We start from the raw sequence: 19,662 nt of genomic DNA, 5'->3' as shown, positions 1-19,662 counted from the left end.
TAATGTCAAGAGGGGAAGCACTGAATTAAGTTCCAAGAGCCACAGCCTGAAATCTGACTTCTCCTCAAGAGTTTCTGGGAAGGAAAGAGATGAGAATGAAAAATGCCAAATGCTCAGCTGAAGAGGTCAGTGCCAGTCACCACAGTGGCCTGAACAGCTTGAATTTTGTAGGGTTCATTCCCAAAGAAAAGAATACCAAGGCCTATTCTTGGAGAATTCTGACAAAATCTATGGAAAGAGTAGAAAAGGGCTGACCAGAAGACATCATGCAAGGAAATAAAGACCCAAGTATCATCACTGGTCAAAAGCACCAATAAGAGTGTAGCACTGTCAAGCTGTCGACAAAACAGCCCTCCATCTCTCCTAGAGTCCTTTAAGCAACACTTAGGAGCAAATGATGGACTTCAGAATTGTTTAAAAAAAAAAAAAAAGCCAGAAGGCCATTGGCATTCATACTGCCACCACAGAATACTTTCTTCACATAAAACCTCAACGGAAGGCCAACATGTAAGCCCAGAGACAGGCTGCCATGTTGAAGCTGGAGGCCTCAGCTGTGCCAGTGTCAAGGCACCGCCCTCCTTTGAAATCCCTGCTCTGACTCCAGCCCCTTATGGCACAGATGTGGAAACTGAGGCCTAGAAAAGGTAAGCACCATGTCCAAGGTCAGAGAGGGAGCCGGGGGCAAAGGCAGGTCTAGAATCCAGTCTCTGAATCCAAGTTCTGGGAAGTGCCTCCATGGTGAGATGTGCCAGAAACTGTTCCCACAGGAAGGGAGAGATGTAAATGGCTGTGCTCTGATTCCGCTTGTGACATGGTGAGGTGTCTGTCAGATCCCATAAGATGTGAAGGATTCTGAAGGTTCAAGGAGGATGTAAACTCTCTTACCTCCACTGCCTCAATCCATGTTAGCAAAATTTCCATGGTTTTCAGGAAATCAAACCTCACTGAAAGAATCCTGCCAACAGGTAAAAGAGATCAGAGGAAGGTGGAAGGCCCAGGCGTAGGTTTCCGGGATTTTACTTCAGGTTGCTAAGCCTCAGAACAACACCACTGAACCATCCCAGCGACAAGGGCTTCGAGACCTTATAGAAGCCCGGTCTCTTTTCTCTTCTACTCTCTTCTAAGGCTCCCGTTTCAGCTTGTGCTGGTATCATGAGTCCGGCAATGAGGGCTAAAGATGGTCAATGAGACCCCTTCTGGAATATTCTTGCCCCAAGTCTAACTAGAAACTAGTTTCTAGAAACTAGAAGCTTAGAAATTAGGCCGAGTAGGGCGGAAACCAGCACAGTATATAAAGGTTCCACAGGAAGAAGAAACACGTATTTATATTTAGTTAATTTGTGCCATACAATGCCAGCCCTTTGTCTAAAGTTATTAAATTTAATCCAAATGGCAACCTGTGAAGCAGGTACTACTGCCCTTATTTCCAAAGGGTAAACTGAGGTTTGCAGAAGCAATGGTGACTTGCACAGATCACAGAGTGTGCAGTGAGGGAAGAGGAGGCTCTGCTTTTAACCAGTGAACACCCTGATGAGAAAAAAAGACTGAACAAAAGAGAGAAAACTTCATTAGCACCAAGGAACTGGGGGCGCTGCACCTAGCCCTGGGGGCTGGTCTGAAAGTCGTCCTGACCCGATTACAGTATGAGAGACCGTCAGTGCCTGCTCAGAGCACCCCCTGCTACCAGCCGGAGGTACTGCAGCAAGGAGCAGAAGCTGGAGGAGGGCGCCCACCAGCTCTGTTCCCACGCAACCCACCAAAAGGAGAAACTCTACAGCCAGGCAGTTCTGCTGACTCTGGGCTGTTCAGTCCCCACCTGGGGCTCTGGGTCACACTTTGGGCCCTGCAGGACAAGGAGCCCTCCAGAAACCACACCCTGGGAGAAACCTCTGAGGAAAGGAGGAGCGTTCAGGGGGAGGGGAGGTGCTGAACTCTGGAGGAGGATGCCCAGCAGAACAGCGGGCACAGTGAGGCCCACAGACAGGTAATCCAGAAGGGCAGATTTTAATTCAGTATGAAACCTTCCCAACAAGCGACCGAAGCCAAAATGGTCTGCTGTGAAGAATGGCAAGAGCGCCCTCTGTGGAAGGGGCTGGATGGACAATTTGCAGGGATGCCGATGAAGAGCGCCTGTGGCCCTCCACCCCATGCCCCCCCCCCCCCCGGGAGTATGGGCACCTGTCCTTTGCTCTAGGAGCATCTCTGTGCTCCAGGGCATCACTATTTCCCTAACCTTGGGATGCTGTTGACTCCTGTGCTGGTAGTTGTTTTTAGTTTTACACTGAAGAAAAATTCAGAGTAGAACTGTGACTTCTGTTTTACCGCTTATGTAGCTGACTCATGTCTTTTACAGTTTCAGCACATTTTCAGCAGCTAGAAAATTTTTCCATGGGAACTGAAAAAGGGAGATGCCCTCATACATAGTACGCATAAAGGGGAGGGTCAGATCTCAGGGAGAAGGACCTTCCACCCAGACGGTAGGCCAGTACCTTCTAATCCTGACAGCCTCTGAGCTGTTGGCACAGAGGGAGATGCAGCCCTCCATCCCTGGGCCTGGATTCTATGTCTAGCAGGACACAGCAAGTCCCAAGAGCCCTCCGCCAGCTGCAGTCCTGGGTGCAGAAGTAATGCCTTCCTCATTAGAACACTTGCCTGGCCAACATCTCTTTAACCCCAAGGAAGCTCCTTAGAGCAAGATGCCCACTTTCACCTGCCTGTCAAGAGGAGCTTAGAGAAGATGAAGATGGAGGATGAATGCGGGGCCCTCCCCTACAGAGCCACTGTTAGACCTCACTCAGGCTTCTGAACGGCAAAAAGACCCAGGGCAGAATGCATTTAGGTGCCATGACCCCTGATCTCAAGTTTAGATGTCAGAACCTGCCTCTCAAGTCAGGGCCCAAGAGAAGGAGATCGTTTCAGCTTCCCCTTTGAAGCCAGAGCCAGTCAAACTGTCCTGTCTTTCCAGAATATGATCTCAGTCCTGATTCCTGAGAAACAATGGATGAGGGAGGGGCCGGCCCTTTATGGATCCCTGGAATGGGGACAATCATTTGTCACAGCATGGGGACACAAGGGCTACCCACTGCTCCCACCTGCATGGCAGAGCCTGGTCCACCCCCCTCACCCCAGAGAAAGGGGTTTCTTGAAACCATTAGGGTGGCTGTGTGTGGGCGGGGAAGTGCTGACAGTAACCTCAGGAGACGCTGCGAGGCTTTTCTGAGTGAACACTTCCCAGCCTGTGGCCGTCCCAGGCTCAGGTGCCAAGTCCTGTGGAGAGGTGTCCTGGGTCCTCCGGGACTGCAGGGGAGGCCCAGGGCCAGAGGAAAGGGAAGAGGGAGGAAGGGAAGGAGAGACAGAGACAGGAGGAAAGGGAGAGAGAGGAAGCAGGAGAGACACACACACAGAGCCCGTAAATAGCCCAGCTTTGTAAGTCCCACACCCTTAAGAGTTTGTGGCTTAGGTCAGGCCAGTGGGGCAAGAGAGAGAAGAGCTGCCCCTTGTGGCCCTTTAAGGAAGGGAGGCCCACGGTCAGCTGCCAGCCAGCACTATGCCTTCGGACCCTTTGTTCCCTGCCCTCACTCAAGAGGGATGCGGAAACATACCACTCTCCTTCAAGAGGCTCCCAATCAAGAGGCCGAGGAGCTATACCATCCAGACTCCGATTACAAGTCTGCCCTGGGTGTCTTTGGTTTAGGCAATGGTTCAGTCCTGCCGTTTGGCTCTTAGCCCTTCAAAAAGTCCTCTTTGAAATGAAAATCTGGGTTTGGCAAATGGGAACTTTTCTTTAAAGTTTGGAGTCCTGGGCGCCTGGGTAGATCAGTCGGTTAGGTGTCTGCCTTCGGCTCAGGTCCTGATCCCAGGGTCCTGAGATAGAGCCCCACATCGGGCTCCTGGCTCAGCAGGGAGCCCGCTTCTCCCTCTCCCTCTGCCTCTCCCCTTGCTCATGCTCTCTCTTCAAATAAATAAATAAAATATTAAAAAAAATAAAGTTTGGAGTCCCTATTTTAAGTTCCCACTGCTTTCCCCTTGGCCCAGATGAGGTCCAACAATATATGAGGAAGCCACTAGGACATCTGATGACACAGCCCTGCAGGAGAGCCTCCATAAAGTCCAATCAGGGATTCCAGTCACCATAAGCAATGGCCCCATGACTGTACAGCACTTTCTAGTTTATATAAAGTGCTTTTATACCCATTATTTCACTCAGCCTTCCCAGCAACCCTATGGAATGGCGATTCTGGTCCCCCTTTAGATGGGCTGACTAGGCAGCAAGGCTCAGAGAGGTGATATCACTCACCCAAGAACCCAGTCCAGTCCTTGTCTACAGCTTCTCCCCATCTCCCAAATCTTCAAGGGTCTCTTAATGCCAGTGGGGCCTGGAAGCCAGTTAAATGGTCCATAGCTCCAAGGTGAGCTCCTGGACCAGAATTCTTTCCAGCAGTGGACTACACTTCTTGGGGCATCAGTGAGGGGCAAGGGTTGGAACAGACCCACCTCTGAATAAGACCCTTCTAGCAGTTCCAGCTATGACCAGCAGGTGGGGCACACTCCCAAGCCACGCTGCTCTGAGGCACCAGGAAGCTCTGCAGCCCGCTCCCCAGGGTTCATCCTGCCCTGCTCTGCTAGAGTCCCACCCTTCCAAAAGCCTCTGCATTCCTCCTCAGCCACTGCCAGGCCACTGTGGTCAAGACTCTCAGGGCCGGAGAAGTGGGCCTGTACCTGGATCACTAGACCAGCCCCCATGGCCCAGCCCAGGGTGCCAGGGGTGACCACAGGGGCTCTCAGTAGCTGCAGATCTGCCCTCCTTCCATAGCACTGGACTTAAAGGCCCTCAAAGCATCCCACATTTCATGAATCACCAGCCAGGAAACTACCACAGCATCCTCACTGGACGAGGCCCTGTTATCTGGCATGTCGAGGCCATGGGGAGAACTGATTCAATCAAATGTTCACTTTGTAGGTCACGACTGCATCACCAAATTTCAAAGCACTGGAGGGCAGTACATACACAGTTGACTCTATGCTGGTTTTCCCATGATTTGGTCTTGCTCCCGGCAGCTGTGATTTAACAGCAAATACAATGGCCAGGACACAAGAAAAGCAGGTTCTGGCCCCTCTTCTATCAGCTGTGACACTGAACAAGTATGTTCCCATTCGGGGCCTCAGTGCCCCATCTGTAAAGTGATGAGCTTAAGTCAAGTAGGTTCTGAGGGTCCTTCCAACTTTAAAAGGGGTTTGGGGGGGGGCACCTGGGTGACTCAGTCAGCTGAGCATCTGACTCATGATTTTGGCTCAGGTCATGATCTCAGGATTGTGGGATCGAGTCCCATGTCAAGCTCCCTGCTCAGCGTCGAGTCTCCTTCTCCCTCTCCCTCTCCCTTTGCTCCTCCCCTCGCTCATGCTCTCTCTCTCTCTCCTCCTCTCTCAAATAAATAAAATCTTTAAAAAAGAAAAAAGGGGTTCTAATTTGAAAATAACCTTCTGTATGAATCCCACGACTCTCAAAATGAAACAATAATTAACTCCTATTGAGCATCTAGGTACTCTACCAGCCCCTCTATGCTTGATCTCCCTGGATCCTGACAACTTTCTTATGAGGTAGGTACTTTTATTATCTCTGCCTAATGGAAGCTCAGAGAGATTAAGTAATAAGCCCAGAGTCATTCAGCTAGCAGGAATCAGAGCCAGAATTCAAACCCAGGTGGTGTCAGTCTGGATCAGTTGGGTTTGAGACAAGTAAGCAGCAGTGCTAGAGAGAAAACACCTAAGTCTAAATGGGGGTAAATACTGCCAAGATTTAGCAGTGCTAAAAATAATAGCTTGGGATTATAAGTACAGGAATTCTCAAGATCCTATCTTTATCTCTTTTTCATTTGAGAAAATATCCCATGCTTTCCACTCCGAAAGGCATGTGGGTGTGGGATCCTTTTCTGAAGCAAGAGGCTCGGGTCTAATTTTCTTGGAGGATCTGCTCCCCTCTAGTGGGCTCCGAGGATCCTTCCGGGAGGGAACACCCCCTCACTCGCGCGCGCGCGCACACACGCGCGCGCACACACGCACACGCACGCGCACACACACACACACACACACACACACGCACGCGCACACACACACACACACACACACACACACACACACACACACACACACACACACACACACACACACACACACACACACCACCCATCTGTTTTCACAATAGGCACTAAAGGATCTGGCTACTGGATACAACTGCTGGGATTCTCAACGTTTAGCGGGCATGAGAATCCCCAGGGCACTTGTTATTCCAGGGCTCTAGCTCCAAATATTCTGATTCTGTTGGTCTGACATGGGGCTTGTCTAATAAACACCCCTTTCCAATTATACTTCGGGGAATACACCAAGCCACGGCCAGTCTTTTGAGTTTTTCTTTTCTTTTTTTTTTTTTAAAGGTTTTATTTATTCATTTGACAGAAACAGAGATAGCGAGAGCAGGAACACAAGCAGGAGTGGGAGAGGGAGAAGCAGGCTTCCCCCCGAGGAGGGAGCCCGATGTGGGACTTGATCCCAGGACCCTGGAATCATGACCTGAGCTGAAGGCAGACACTTAACGACTGAGCCACCCAGGCGCCCTCTTTTGAGTTTTTCAAGGTGGTCCCTGGGGCCGGAAGGATTCCAAGATGTAGTGAATTTGTCTTTCCCAGCCTAACGCACCACTGCCCCCCACCCCATCCCCATCATCACCTCATGCAGCAACTGGGGGAGGCATACAGGTGTGAAGGATGAGTATAAGTTGGTGCAGAGCAACTTTCCCGACCCTCTTTACCCAAAGCCCCTGTTGAGGGGTTCAGGGTGAGACCTACCTCGTTGACTTTCTCAGGGGTGCCCTTGGGGGAGGGGGAGGCGGGCGAGGAGGGCAGCCTGCGCTCCCGCTCCCAGTCTCGGTCCCGGTGGATCAGTTTGCTGTTGGGTTCCTTCAGGGTCCTCTTGAGTTCGTTGATGCTGGCCTGGTGCTTGAGCAAGACATCCTCTGGCTTGTCTAAGAACTAGGGGTGGATGGAGAGGGCAGCGGGTGTTAGAGGAACAGCTCTGAGCAGGGGATGGTAACCGTGGCCATTGCTGCACTACAGCAGCAAGGTGATTCCCAACCATGACTCCATCTCACCCTCATGGCACCCCATGAGCCAAGGGCGCAGAGATGATTAGCCCCAACAGGTACACGAAGCACTTAAGATTAAACAGAGGAGCAAAAAGCACTTAAGATTAAGAAGAGGAGGCTTCTGGTCAAGCACTACCTTTTCTTTCCCCCTGCCTGGCTTCCGGCCTCAGAACACCCAAGGCAACCTGAATCCCCGAAGACTAGGTGAGTTCCCTCTGGTGCTGTGCGCCCAGTGTCAACTGGGCATGGAGGTGACTTCCTTCTGGTTACAACCAAGGCACAGTGAGAACTGGCCAACCCTGTTCACTGGGCTGCTCTGGTCTACTCCCTGGCCCCTTCCTCTGGCCAAGACTTGGACCGCTGTGCTTAGCAGGATCCCCAGCCTAGACCCCTTTCAGTGGGACAGGTGAGCTGCTCAGATACTAAAGCCAGGGACACCCAGAAAAATGAGCCCTGCTCCCACACAGGAGCCAGGAAAAGACAGTGTTCAGCATCCTCTACTGTGAGCCACTACCTTTCCTAATCACCCAGGGTCAGGTACCTTGCAGATACCAACTCCTCAAGAGCAAACAGAGTGAGATATGGCCAGATAGAGAAAAGATGGTGCTGCAGGGCATTCAGGAGGGCAGGAGAAACGGAGACTGGGAAGAAGACAGCTAAGTCCCAGGGCTGGGCACAAGACCCGGGCTGGGCACAAGACCCGGGCTGGGGAGAGCTGGAGTCAGGGGTGTGTCTGCCATTAAACCGCCAAGTCTGAGCTTGAGGCAGTGCAGCATGAGAGAGTAATCTGCCTCCAGGTCTTACGGGTAGGATAGGGCGGGTGGGCTGTTAGTTCAAGCACCTTTAACTGCAAGGCTGTTTGAGGATTCTTGTCAACTCAATTCAGGACAAGAAGTGGACCATCTCCGCTTATTATAAAGTCAAATCGGCAGATTCTGGAAGATCTACCTGGCAGGCAAGCTTGCTCTTGGACAAGGCTGAGATCTTCCCCTCGGCTAACCTCTGGCACCCAAGGATCCACCATGACTAACGTGTGCATTACCTCGCGGAGGAGACTGATGCCACTGAAGCTTCTGCTTTCCCTCCAGACATCTGTCTGTACTTCCTATATCCCCTCCTGAGCTGGACGGCCTTAGAACAACGTCTGGGAAGTCAAACTGACAGAGTTTGCACAAGGGGGTGGGTACGAGCTGCAGTGGACCCAAGATGTGGCTTGTAACCTTCTAGCTGATCCTGCCACGCTGCCCCTGTGCGCACGTGGTGTCCCCGGGGGCGAGAGGGAGCAGTGGAACCCTGGGATCCTTGATTAGGGTTCAGGGCTTTGGGGAAACCTAGTCCAAATGTCTTGTTGTGCAGTTGGGGGGGGGGCTGGGGCCCAAGGGGGCTTACCCATGACCCTCAAAGAGTCAGGCTGAAGCCCAGCTCACGTGATGGGCCAAGGCCAAGCCCTTAGGCCCCAGCCCCTGGTCCTTTCCCTCAGGCCCAACAACAGACCCGTGAGGCGGTGAAGCTTCAGAGGAGGAGTTGGGGACTGTGTGAAAGGGAAGAAATTGTTAACGCAGAGAAGTTAAGTTGAGAGAAGCCAGCAGGGAGAGGAGGAAGACGAGAGGGAGGAAAAAAAAGAGACTCTCCTTGCAGAGCTTGAACAGCAGGCCCTGAGGGACAGCAGCGCACCAGAAGGGGCAGAAGCCTTCTGAGGCTCCTCCCTGCCCCCCCACGCCCACTCCCACATCGGTTGCCCATAGATACAAAAAGAAGCTTGGGGTGAGGGCAGAGAGGACACAGATGAGGTGGAGCCATGACCAAATGGTGGTGTGGGGAGGAGATGAGTCTAAGGAAGGGTTTAGGTGGGGGCAGGGGAGATGAGACCAATAAAAGCATGGAATGGCCTGGAAGAGCTGAAGGACAGAGGTGGGATGGTCAGCAGCTGGGAAGAAAGCATGGGGTGGTGGGAAGAGGCAGAATGGGAAACTGGTTAAAGGGAGGGAGGGGGGAGGAGGGCGGGAGGAACCAGTTGGCTAGGGGGTGGGGTCTGAGCAGGGAGATGGATAGATGGGGGGGGGGAGTGAGGGGGGTGGGGGGAGAGGGGGCAGGGGAGGGAGGGGCTGTAGGGGAGGAGGAGTAGGGCCCAGAGCAGAGGCAAGGCTGAAGCTGAGACGGTGCCAGGACATGGGCCTGGGGTGGACTATGGGATGGTGACAAATGAGCTGGGGATCTGAATGGCTAGGTAAGTGGTGACGGGTCCCATGCAGTACCTCCTGCTTGTGTCTCGGCGTGGTTTCCTGCTCCAGCTAGTGAGATGCGGGAGGAGGGAAGGAACCAGCAGGGTCAGTACAGCAAACGGGTTAGAGGCACCGCACTGGCCCAGTACGGTGTAGCAGGTAGCCCAGAGGGCTCTCTCCCAGGGAGCAGAGGCCAGGGAAGCTGGTAGACCACCCGTGGGGCAGTGAAGTAGCCAGAAGGGGCAGGGTGGGAGGCAGGGAGCAGGCCCGGGGAGGTGAAGAAGGGGGCCGGGGGACTGGTGGCAAAGCAGGCAGTCACACTCAGTAGAAGGGACTTGCGGGCTCTGGGTATTCATGCCTCTGCGGTCGGCATGTGTGTTCAGGGGCCCGTGCTCCAAGCTGCAACCGCCTGATGGAAACACGCTATACCCGTGTGCACCCATGGCCGTGTGCGTGCATGCTGCCTGCACATCTGGACACATGCCCCCACTCTAAGAGGGGTCTATAGCTCCGAGTGAATGCATGCTAGTCTGAGGTCACGTGTGTCCTCACGATGTGTGCACAGGTATGTGGGAAATGCGTGGGGCAGCAGGAGGGGACACACCTGAACATCATCCTGGTGAAGGCCCACAGGGACGCCCCGTCATGCTCTGGGGAGGAAGGGGGCCATGCGGATGAAGATCACAGTCAAAGGGGCAACTTAAGAGTGGCCAAGAGGAGGCTGGAGTCCTCTAGGGGACAGAGTGCCCCTGTGGGGAAGCAGGACAAAGAGAGCGGAAGGGTGCAGGGTGGGCAGCATGCCTACCACCCACCACCAGGGGATACTGAGGTATTGGGCAAGGTCCTTCCCATGGTGCATCCCATAATGAGGGTGCTCCCCCACAGCCAGGAACACCTCAAGGCCAAGGCCGAGGCGAGATCCAAAATCAGCCTCCTGATCCCAGGTCAGAGGGTCTGAGAAAGCCAGGCTCCTACCTTTAGCTCCTTGATCTTGGTGGGGGTCCTGACCTCTCCTTCCTCGGCCTCTGACCGCCTACCCCCAGACTCGCCATCCTCCTGCTTGTCACCGTCAGGTCCCGTGTCATGGTTCTCACTAACCGAGGCTGGGCGGGAGAACTCCGCTAAAATGGGCAAAGATGGCCGGGTGGCCGGGTGAGACCTCTCCCAGGGGGACGGACAGGGAGCCAGTCCTGCCACCCGCCCAACCATGGTTGGAGTGGAGCAGCCCCAACATGTCGGGGATAAGGAGCCAGCACACAGAGAGGGGAGGTAGCCTTGTCCAGGTCACAGAGCCGCCTCCCAGCCCCGGCCCCCACTCCTGACTTCTACAGCCAGTGCCCCAGGTTCAAATCTCAAATCCATCACTTCTTGGCTGTGTGACCTTGGGTAAGTTACACAATCTCTCTGGGCCTCGGTTTCCTTATCTACAAACAATACCTACTTCAGACAGCTGGGGGAGGAATGAGTAAGCTCATGCGTGTAAATACTTAGAAGAGAGCCTGGCACAGAGCAAGCCAATTCAATCAAAGCTGCTCCACAAGTGTGTTTTTGTTGTGGTTGTGACAGAATACTCGCTTGACCGTTACGTAGCAGTACAGAGCTATTGTGAAATTAGCCTTTACCAGTGACAGCTAAAGTTCTGAGATCTGCAAATAATTTAGCCCCTTTATAAATCAGGGAAAGTTCAAGGGGACTCCGGACATCCTTCTCACCCACTGGCATTCCAAAGTACTTTTCTGAATAGGAGAGAAAGGGATGGAATGACAGGCTTTACACTAGGCACTGGGCACGACCCAGACTGTGCCCATGGATTATGTCTTGGTGGGAAAAAATGGCTGGAAAACACAGAATTAAAATGACCAGAGCACAGATTATCCTTGGGATTGGCCTAGATTAAAAGAGAATAATTAGCCTTTCTATTCATATATATTCACTCTGCCAAGTGCCCTTTTATGCACATTATTTCATTTGATCCACACAAACCTCTGTGTTGATGGCTAGAATGGGAATCCTTATCCTCATTTTACAAAGGATAAATTGAGGCTCCGAGAGGGGGAAGGTCCCACTGATGACCTTTTGGTGAATCAGGACAAAGACCCAGGTCTCCTGGTTTAGAGTCCAGGCTTCTGGTTCTTCCTGGATGAGCCTCGCCAGCTCTAGACCAATCTTTGCTACCCTGCACAATCTGGGCTTCGTTTAGGCCCTGGCATAGTAATGGAAGCTGCAGGGGAGAACAGAGAGACTGTACTTTCCCTTTGCATAAATCCTAGTTCTCAGCCCTGTGCCCCCTCAAGGAGAATAAGGAGCTTCCTCAGCCTCAAATGGACCTTTGCAGAACTGCATGTCTTCCCAACATAGTCAAGGAATCCTGGGACAGGTCTCACCTTCATACTGCAGGGAAAGTATCAGACTCTCCTGATCACCTGGAAAACTCCTACCTATCCTTCAAAAGAGAGTGGCAATGTCACGTTCCAGTGGGAGTAATGCTGTAGGCTGGGCGAGACCGCCAAGAGCTGCCTGGGGGCAACAGTGCTCCTGGGCCACCGGGCCTGCTGCAAATCAACTGGTGAGGTGTCCACCACTTTCAGCGCTCATCCCAGGGAAGCTGGCATGCCCCCACTTCCCTCTAAACACCACCCTTTCCCCCACACCTCCAATTTGGGGCATACCTCCATCAAGGCTGCGGGACATGGTGTACCGTTTGCTGGAGGAACGCTCGAAGAAGGGTGCGGGCCGGTCAATGAGGGCGCTGGCCTGGCGGGTCTGCGCCTGGGTCCTCCCACTGTATCGGAACTTGGAGCCCATCACCAGGAAGCCCTTGGGCGGGGGCTCGGGTGATACCAGCCTGCGGTGGAGGGAGGAGGGGGATTAGACCTACCTTGCCGGGCCCAAGGCTGGACCACAGCTGGCCTTTCAGCCCACTGTCCCACCAGCTACAACTCGAAGTGACCCACAAAAGGAGAGACTTGGGGAGGGGGGCTTTCCTGGAGTCCCTCCCTCCTAGCTCCTTCTCCTGCTTCCCCCCTCCCGGAGCATACGTGTACACTCCTGGCCTCTGTGCATGCCCTGTGACCCCCACCCCAGGGGCAGGCTCACCGGAAGAACGTGTGGTGCTCTATGCAGACCTTCCACAGTCTCTTGGCTGACCGGTGGTTTGGGAGCTTAAAGCCAATGGTGCTCTCAAACTGCTCATACTGCAAAACCAAGGAGGGTGGGTTAGAAGCAAGGCCTGGGCTCTCCTGCCCCTGGTCCATCCTTTCTGAACCTCTTCTCAGGCATGAGTGACTCTGGCCTGTTTATTCATTTATTCATTCATTTATTCAATAAAGTGGACTGAGCCAGGTCCAGTGCTAAGCAACAGAGACACCATGGTGACCAAGACGGAAGATTCTCGGGGATGGGGAAGGGGTGCTCTGATAATAAATTAGTAAACAAGATCAGTTCAGACACTGATAAGGGGGCATGAAGGGAATGAACAGAGACGTGTGGTGTGACAGAGTATCTGGGCAGGTGCAGGGGTCAGGATCTGTCTTAGAAAGGGTGATCAGGGGATGCCCTCTAACAGGTGATCTCTGGGCAGACATCTGAAGGATGGGAAAGGAACCAGCTATGTGAGAAGGCAGGGAAGAGAATTTCAGGTAGAGGGAACATCAAAAGCAAAAAGCTGGAGGCAGGAAAGAGCTTGGCTCATCCTAGGAAGTCAGTGAAGGCCAAAAGAGCTGAAGCACAGTGTGTGGGGGGCACAGATACGTGCAAGACGCAGCTGGGCCACATGTGGCGTTCGGATAGTAGCCCACGAGCCAGAGAGCTCTTGAAAGGGTTAAGGCAGGAGTGGAAATGGGGGATAGTGATCTGATGGAAGGGACTTTTAAGCTCTCCTTACCAGTTATGAGAAAAATGGCCTAACATGACAATGGAGGCAGGGGGACCAGGGAGAGGTACCTTGTAGAGACGCAGGTGAGAGATGGTGGCGGTTGGTGGCTGAGGCAATGGAGAAAGACAGAAGCGGATGGGTTTGCATTTATTCTAGAGGTACAAACCAATGGACTTTTTGATGGATGAGGTGTGGAGGCTGGACATATGTGTCGTGTGTTTTGGCATGTGTACATACTTGAATACTACATGTAAGCAGATAAATTGACATGGATGGACAGATATTCACTATCTGTGTAACCTGAATATATGTGGTTATCTTTACACGTGTGCTCCCGTGTGTCTCTGTGTGTACTGCACGTGTGTGTGTGTGTTGTCTGTGTGTAGGCACACACCTAAGCCATGAAGTCTATGTAGAGAGCCCCAGCCTTACCCAGTACCCTAGCAACTTCTCCATGTATCCTAAGTAGGAAAAAAACCAGGCTCAGCAGTCAGGATCCTCTCCGTTCTAGCCAATTCCAGTGAGAAAGAGGGGTTCCCAAGGCAGGCTCACCTCCCCAGGCCGGATCTTGATATAAAAGTTACTCCTCTTATAGGAGATCTTGAGAATCTTGGGCCAGGCGAAGCGGTTGATTCTCAGCCGGTCCCGGTAGATGAGCAGGCCATTGGCACAGACTCCTAACATAATGTCGATGCCCTCGGAGTCCTGCATGAGAAGACACCATCGGATGGCAGGCCTGGGGTCCACACCTGCCACGCACCCCGAAACCCCTCCCTGAGCTCTGCTTCTGATGAGCCCTCAGGATCAGGGTCAGAGCCTGCACTCTGGGGAGGCCCCTGACCAATCTCACACAGTCATTCAGTCATTCAGTCATTCGTTTTGTCAGCCATTCACCCCGTTCCTCATTTGATCATTCTGTCAATCACTCAATCACCGATTCACTGACAAACATTTAGTGGCACCTATGTGGTGCTAGGCCATGTGCTATGTGCTAAGGATATAGAAATAAATTGAAGCCTATGTCTTGATGAATGGATAAAGAAGATGCGGTGTATATATATACAATGGAATACTACTCAGCCATCAGAAAAAATGAAATCTTGCCATTTGCAACGACATGGATGGAACTAGAGGGTATTACGCTAAGCAAAATAAGTCAATCAGAGAAAGACAATTACCAAATGATCTCACTCATATGTGGAATTTAAGAAACAAAACAGAGGATCATAGGGGAAGGGAGGGAAAAATAAAACAAGATGAAACCAGAGAGGGAGACAAACCGTAAGAGACTCTTAATCATAGGGAACACACTGAGGGTTGCTGGAGGGGAGGGGGGTGGAGGGATGGGGGAACTGGGTGATGGACATTAAGGAGAAGACGTGATGTAATGAGCACTGGGTGTTATATAAGACTGACGACTCATTGAACTCTACTTCTGAAACTAATAATACACTATATGTTAATTAATTGAATTTAAGTATTAAAAAACTTGGTTTACAAACTAAATAAATAAAATTACATCATGGTAAAAAAAAAAAATAAAGCCTGTGTCTTTCCCTCATGATGCTCCCAATCTAGTGGTGGTACAAACAGGTTCATAATATAATATGAATTTAGAAAAGTTATAAAGATTATGGGAAGATAAAGGGTGACAGAACTTTGAGGAATGAGAAATATGACTATAAAAGGCTTCAGGTTGGTGGGAACACAGGGTCTGGCGCACCAAGCCCTCTAAAGCACGAGGGACACCCCCCCCCAAGATGCTAGGGGGACTCCGGGGCCCAGCAGTACCTTAGCATGGTGCAAGTCTACTCCATACATGGAAAGCTTCTTGGCGTTCTCTAAGAAATGGATTTCTGCTTCTCCTGGAGTCATGCCCCTAAAGGAAAGCACATGATCACAGGCAGCCATGAAAAGGCCCAGGCCTAAGACTTGCTGGCTGAAGGTGGCCGTGATCAGAACCTGTGATTCCGGGAAGGTAAACGTTCTGGAGCAGGCATATGGCTAGGCCTCTCGCCGTCCCTCCCCTCTGCTCTCAGCCCTCACTTCCTTCCACCCAACCCCCTCCTGGTGTCAAAGCTCAGGTCTAGTCCTGTCTCCTCAAGGAAGTATTCAAGGGATGAGCTGGGAGCCAGAATTTCTGCTTCATTCTGCCACAGAATTCAATGTGAGCCATAGATTCTAATTCTCTGTGGCTGCGAAGCCGTCGTGGAAGCCATGGTTCGTTATAATCACCCAGGGGCTCCTAAATGATGACCCACATAAGACATTTCTCTCAGAATTTTCTATCAGAAACCACTTAATCTCCCCCTGAGGAGTAGGTGCACATCCTCCTTTCTGACAAGCGAGTTACGTAATTCATCAAGTTCCTTCTTTGCTTTGGCTGCCGGGGAACCGTACATCTTCCATTTAAGCCACAGCAAACATTTAGTGAGCATGACGTGCTGGTCACAGTTCCAAACCCTTCATGGGCATGAACTCACCGAATCCTCATAACAGTGAGGTTGGTGTAAGGTCAGTGTCCTCATTATTCCCACTTTATAGAGAAACCAGCATGGAGAGGCTGAACGACTCGCCTCAGGCCACACAACTATTCAGTAGCAGAGTCGGGACCTGAATCCAGACAATGTGGCTCCAGAGTATGTGCTCCTTCCCAACCTCTTCCCTTGCATCTGTGTCATATCCCCTGGGCCTCGGGGTCTTCTGCTCTGTCTGCCTCCATGAGTGGCCGCGGGAGATGTCTGGACACTAGGTGTCCATGTGCTTTCAGTCAAAAAGAGCTGTAAAAGCTAAAGGGATGGCCATTGCCTTTCTCCACCCATATACGAGCTTCTTTCTCTGAGTTATTAGGACTCTTACAAATCCCTCCCACATCTTGCTACCTATGGCAGGGATGACAGACAGCAGGCAGGCCATCCCTCCCTATTCCTGAGCCCCAGCCAACAGTGCTAACCAGCCGAATGATTTCAGTGTCCTGCTCAACACGAAACGACAACAGCCGCTGCTAACCAGTCAGAGTTGGTGTGCAAAGTCTCTGAGAGACACACTTGCCCCTGGGGACCTAGCATTCCGTCACACCCCAGCAGGTTCTCTTCCCCCTGTACATGATCCCTCCACATCTGGCCCTCCGCTTCCTCCCCAGACCCAACCCCCCTCAGGCCTCCCATCCTCATTAGCGATACGATAACTTCACCATACCCACCCCATCACATGCACACACTTTATAGCTCCTGACGCACTTCACATCATTGGTCACACTGGGTGCCCATAACGACCCTGGACTCAGAGCCCAAAGCACTTCCCACTTGAAGGGATCCTAGAGACCATTTAGTTCCAGGGGAAAGCTCCCCCCCAACCCCCCCACCCCACCCCTGCCCAGGGATGGTACCAACCTCACAGTGGCATTTGGGAGTGGGAGAGGGGCATTTTAGTTATTACGATGGCTGAGAGGGTGTTAGGGGCATTTAATGCCTGGAGCCCGGGGATGCCAAACATCCCGCACAATGAATTCTCCTGCCCCAAATACCAACAGCTAAGACAGACGGATCATCTAAATCCGTACATGTGCATGTGAAAAATGGGGCTGACAAGTTAGTCAGCCCTATGATGGCCCATCAGGTTAGTTATCTTCTAACTCCAAGAATACGGTGCTTTCTGTTGCACAATCAACTATTCAACCCCTAAGATCACAGAGCAACAATAAATACGTGGTATCTCTGTACTATGTGCCATGTAGGCCCCAACAGTGCTAAGGCAGGTTCTATTAGCGCCTACACTGAACAGATGAGGAACTGAAGTGACCCACCCCGATCCCCTGGTTAGAAAGTGGCAGAGCCAAGAATGTGAACCCAGGCAGTCCGGCTTCAGAGGGCAAACTTTTAAGTTTTACACCAAGACCGAGACAGCTAGTGACTACCATTTCCATTTGTTAGAGACCCAGTGGGCTGAGATGATTGGCTCTCAGATGCACCTCCGGTCCGGTCAGGGCCAGAGTCAGGTGGGGCGCTTACAGCCCAGCACCTGGGGCCCTAGTCAACAGCTGAGAAGCCAGGGGAGGCCCTGGGCAGAGGCCCCTCACCTGTACGTCTTGTGCAGTTCCATGATCCTCTCCTCCAGTTCCCGGGTCTGGTTGGGGGCGAAGCGGAGCTCGCTGACATAGTTGCCTACGTGCTCCTCGGCGTCATAGTCGCCCAGCTCCGCCTGCACGGCGTAGGAACCCAGCAGGGCATGTGTGACAAAGGAGCATGGCAGCCGGCCCGTGATGATGTCCGCCCTCAGCTGCAGGCACAGGTAGTATCTGGAGAGGGGAGAGTGGCCATGGGCACGGGCCCCACTCCCTCTCTAGAAGCCACCAGCACCGCTGCCCACCCCCTCATCCATCAGAACCAAACCACCGGACGCCTGGGTGGCTCAGTGGGTCAAGCGGCTGCCTTCGGCCCGGGTCATGATCCCAGGGTCCTGGGATCGAGTCCCACATCAGGCTCCTTGCTCAGCAGGGAGCCTGCTTCTCCCTCTCTCTCCTTCTGCTTGTGCTCTGTCAAATAAATAAAATCTTTAAAAAAAAAAAAGAACCAAACCACCAACACTCAGCTCAGTAGAACAGGAACGTTCCTGACACTGTCATTTCAGGTGTTGATTTGGGTGTGTCCTAGAAGACGGTTTTGTCCCATTCCATGTGCCTTTCAGCATTTTGTTAATTTCTAACTTCGAGGGATTTCTCCTACTATGGGAACATTTGAAATTTCTAACTCATTTTCAAGCTAAGTAGGACTACTTTGCTGTTAGCCATTTTTTTTAATGTCATGTATTTTTAATCATACAATTAACTATATTCTTATTGTGGAACAAATGGAAACATTGAGAGGTGATTCTAAATTTCCTCTCGATGTCCATTCTCAGCCCTAGTCCCCTCCCCCAGAGGTCACCCCTATTCTCCAGGCGGTGTTTTGACCTTTTTTCCCCCATGATATAGAAATGCATGTGTTTTGATTCATGGGTGTTTTTAACATGCACACAGGATCAAATGGTACATCTTGCTCTCCAGCTTGCTTTTTCATGCGCCTAGTGCCCTTCCATATCAGCACTCATTCACTTTAACTTCTGCACCACATTCCACAGTGAGGACAAACCTGGTCACCAGTGTTTCTCAAAACTTTTTAATTTTGCCTCCAGCTCTAAGTGAATTGTCTAAAAACAAATTGCTTTAAAAGAAACATCTCCAGGGGAGCCTGGGTGGCTCAGTCGTTAAGCGTCTGCCTTCGGCTCAGGTCATGATCCCAGGGTCCTGGGATCGAGCCCAGCGTCGGGCTCCCTGCTCAGCAGGAAGCCCGCTTCTCCCTCTCCCACTCCCCCTGCTTGTGTTCCCTCTCTCGCTGTGTCTCTCTCTGTCAAATAAATAAATAAAATCTTAAAAAAAAAAAAAGAAACATCTCCAACCACAAGGATATTATTTTTTATAACTTTATGCACACTTGGATGATTTTATAATTTTTGATCCATTTTAAACCATTTTTTAATTGCTTTTTCGGTTACTGCATTAAAAAAAAAAGTTTCAATTCAGCCTCAGCCAGCGATGCCTCCCTGCCCATTTTGCCATGTTTCACCATTGTTTCCAATTGCCTATTTCTTTTCCTTTTAAGTGCTTTTTACTCAGTATAATTTTTACTACTCCATGACATGAAGCTCTGGCAAAAAGTACGTGCAGCCTCAGTGAGTGCTCAGGGCGAAGGCGTAGGCTCAGAATCAGTAGAGGCTCAAACATCACAGGCACCAAGTGTAGGCTTAAGGGCATTTTGTTCAAGTCTAAAAATTCGAAAATCACTGCCAAACACCCTGACCAATATTTCATTTCAATCAATTTGTCATTCTGACCAGTTTATTTTGGGCCTGAATATTTTTGACTAAATCAGCTGCTACTACCACCCCATTCCCTGAGGTCATCCATGCTAAGCAGGGCTAATTTCCCTCCTGTGTCCCCAGAAGCCCAATGCCCAGGGTCTAGCACAAAGAGGAAAGATACTAGTGGGTAAGACCAGAGGGACGGGGATTAAGCCGGTCTACAGCTCTCAGCCCTCCTGGAAACGAAGTTGAGACCCTGTTGCTGAATCTTGGATCCAAGATGACCCTAGGAGTTAGAGCAGGGCTCATGAGGCCAAGGCTTCAGGTCTGATCTATCCCACGGACATCTGTATTATCCCCCAAGGTCAGAGTCGGCATCGTGACTGCGGCCTGTTGCCTGGCAAACAGGCAGCCAACATTCAGGAGGGACCCAACAGGAGAGAGAGAGGCTGGCTTAAGAGCCCCTCCCCTGCTACAGGAATAACTCCAAGCCCACATCTTATTGTTGGTGGCGTGTAGGGCCCTGCACATGGATGACACGACCCCCGGATATCATGAAGTGAGACTGTCTCTTTGGAAGGGGCTTAGAT

The 19,662-nt window shown here is 51.6% G+C and overlaps 1 protein-coding gene across 20 annotated transcripts in view; it reads right to left on the bottom strand.

Moving 5' to 3' along the window:
• The window catches only part of EPB41L1 (erythrocyte membrane protein band 4.1 like 1), a 129,710-nt gene that overhangs the window by 25,960 nt on the left and 84,088 nt on the right, over positions 1 to 19,662 (bottom strand). For 11 of the 20 annotated variants that reach the window (XM_027623628.2, XM_027623629.2, XM_027623625.2 and 8 more), the window contains 9 exons: positions 17,313 to 17,531; positions 15,026 to 15,113; positions 13,787 to 13,939; positions 12,457 to 12,554; positions 12,030 to 12,205; positions 10,336 to 10,481; positions 9,394 to 9,429; positions 6,843 to 7,025; positions 3,193 to 3,297 (listed from right to left, as the gene is read on the bottom strand). In XM_027623628.2, coding sequence (XP_027479429.2) covers positions 3,193 to 3,297; positions 6,843 to 7,025; positions 9,394 to 9,429; positions 10,336 to 10,481; positions 12,030 to 12,205; positions 12,457 to 12,554; positions 13,787 to 13,939; positions 15,026 to 15,113; positions 17,313 to 17,531 — 1,204 coding nt within the window. The remainder of the gene's footprint in view (positions 1 to 3,192; positions 3,298 to 6,842; positions 7,026 to 9,393; positions 9,430 to 10,335; positions 10,482 to 12,029; positions 12,206 to 12,456; positions 12,555 to 13,786; positions 13,940 to 15,025; positions 15,114 to 17,312; positions 17,532 to 19,662) is intronic. The other 9 variants (XM_027623631.2, XM_027623635.2, XM_027623632.2 and 6 more) reach the window with 3 other exon arrangements.

This window comes from Zalophus californianus, chromosome 8, assembly GCF_009762305.2.
Source record: "Zalophus californianus isolate mZalCal1 chromosome 8, mZalCal1.pri.v2, whole genome shotgun sequence".
In the NCBI taxonomy this organism is placed as follows: Eukaryota; Metazoa; Chordata; class Mammalia; order Carnivora; family Otariidae; genus Zalophus; species Zalophus californianus.
Note: the sequence above shows the minus strand (reverse complement) of the source record. Positions and strands in the feature narration are given on the sequence as shown.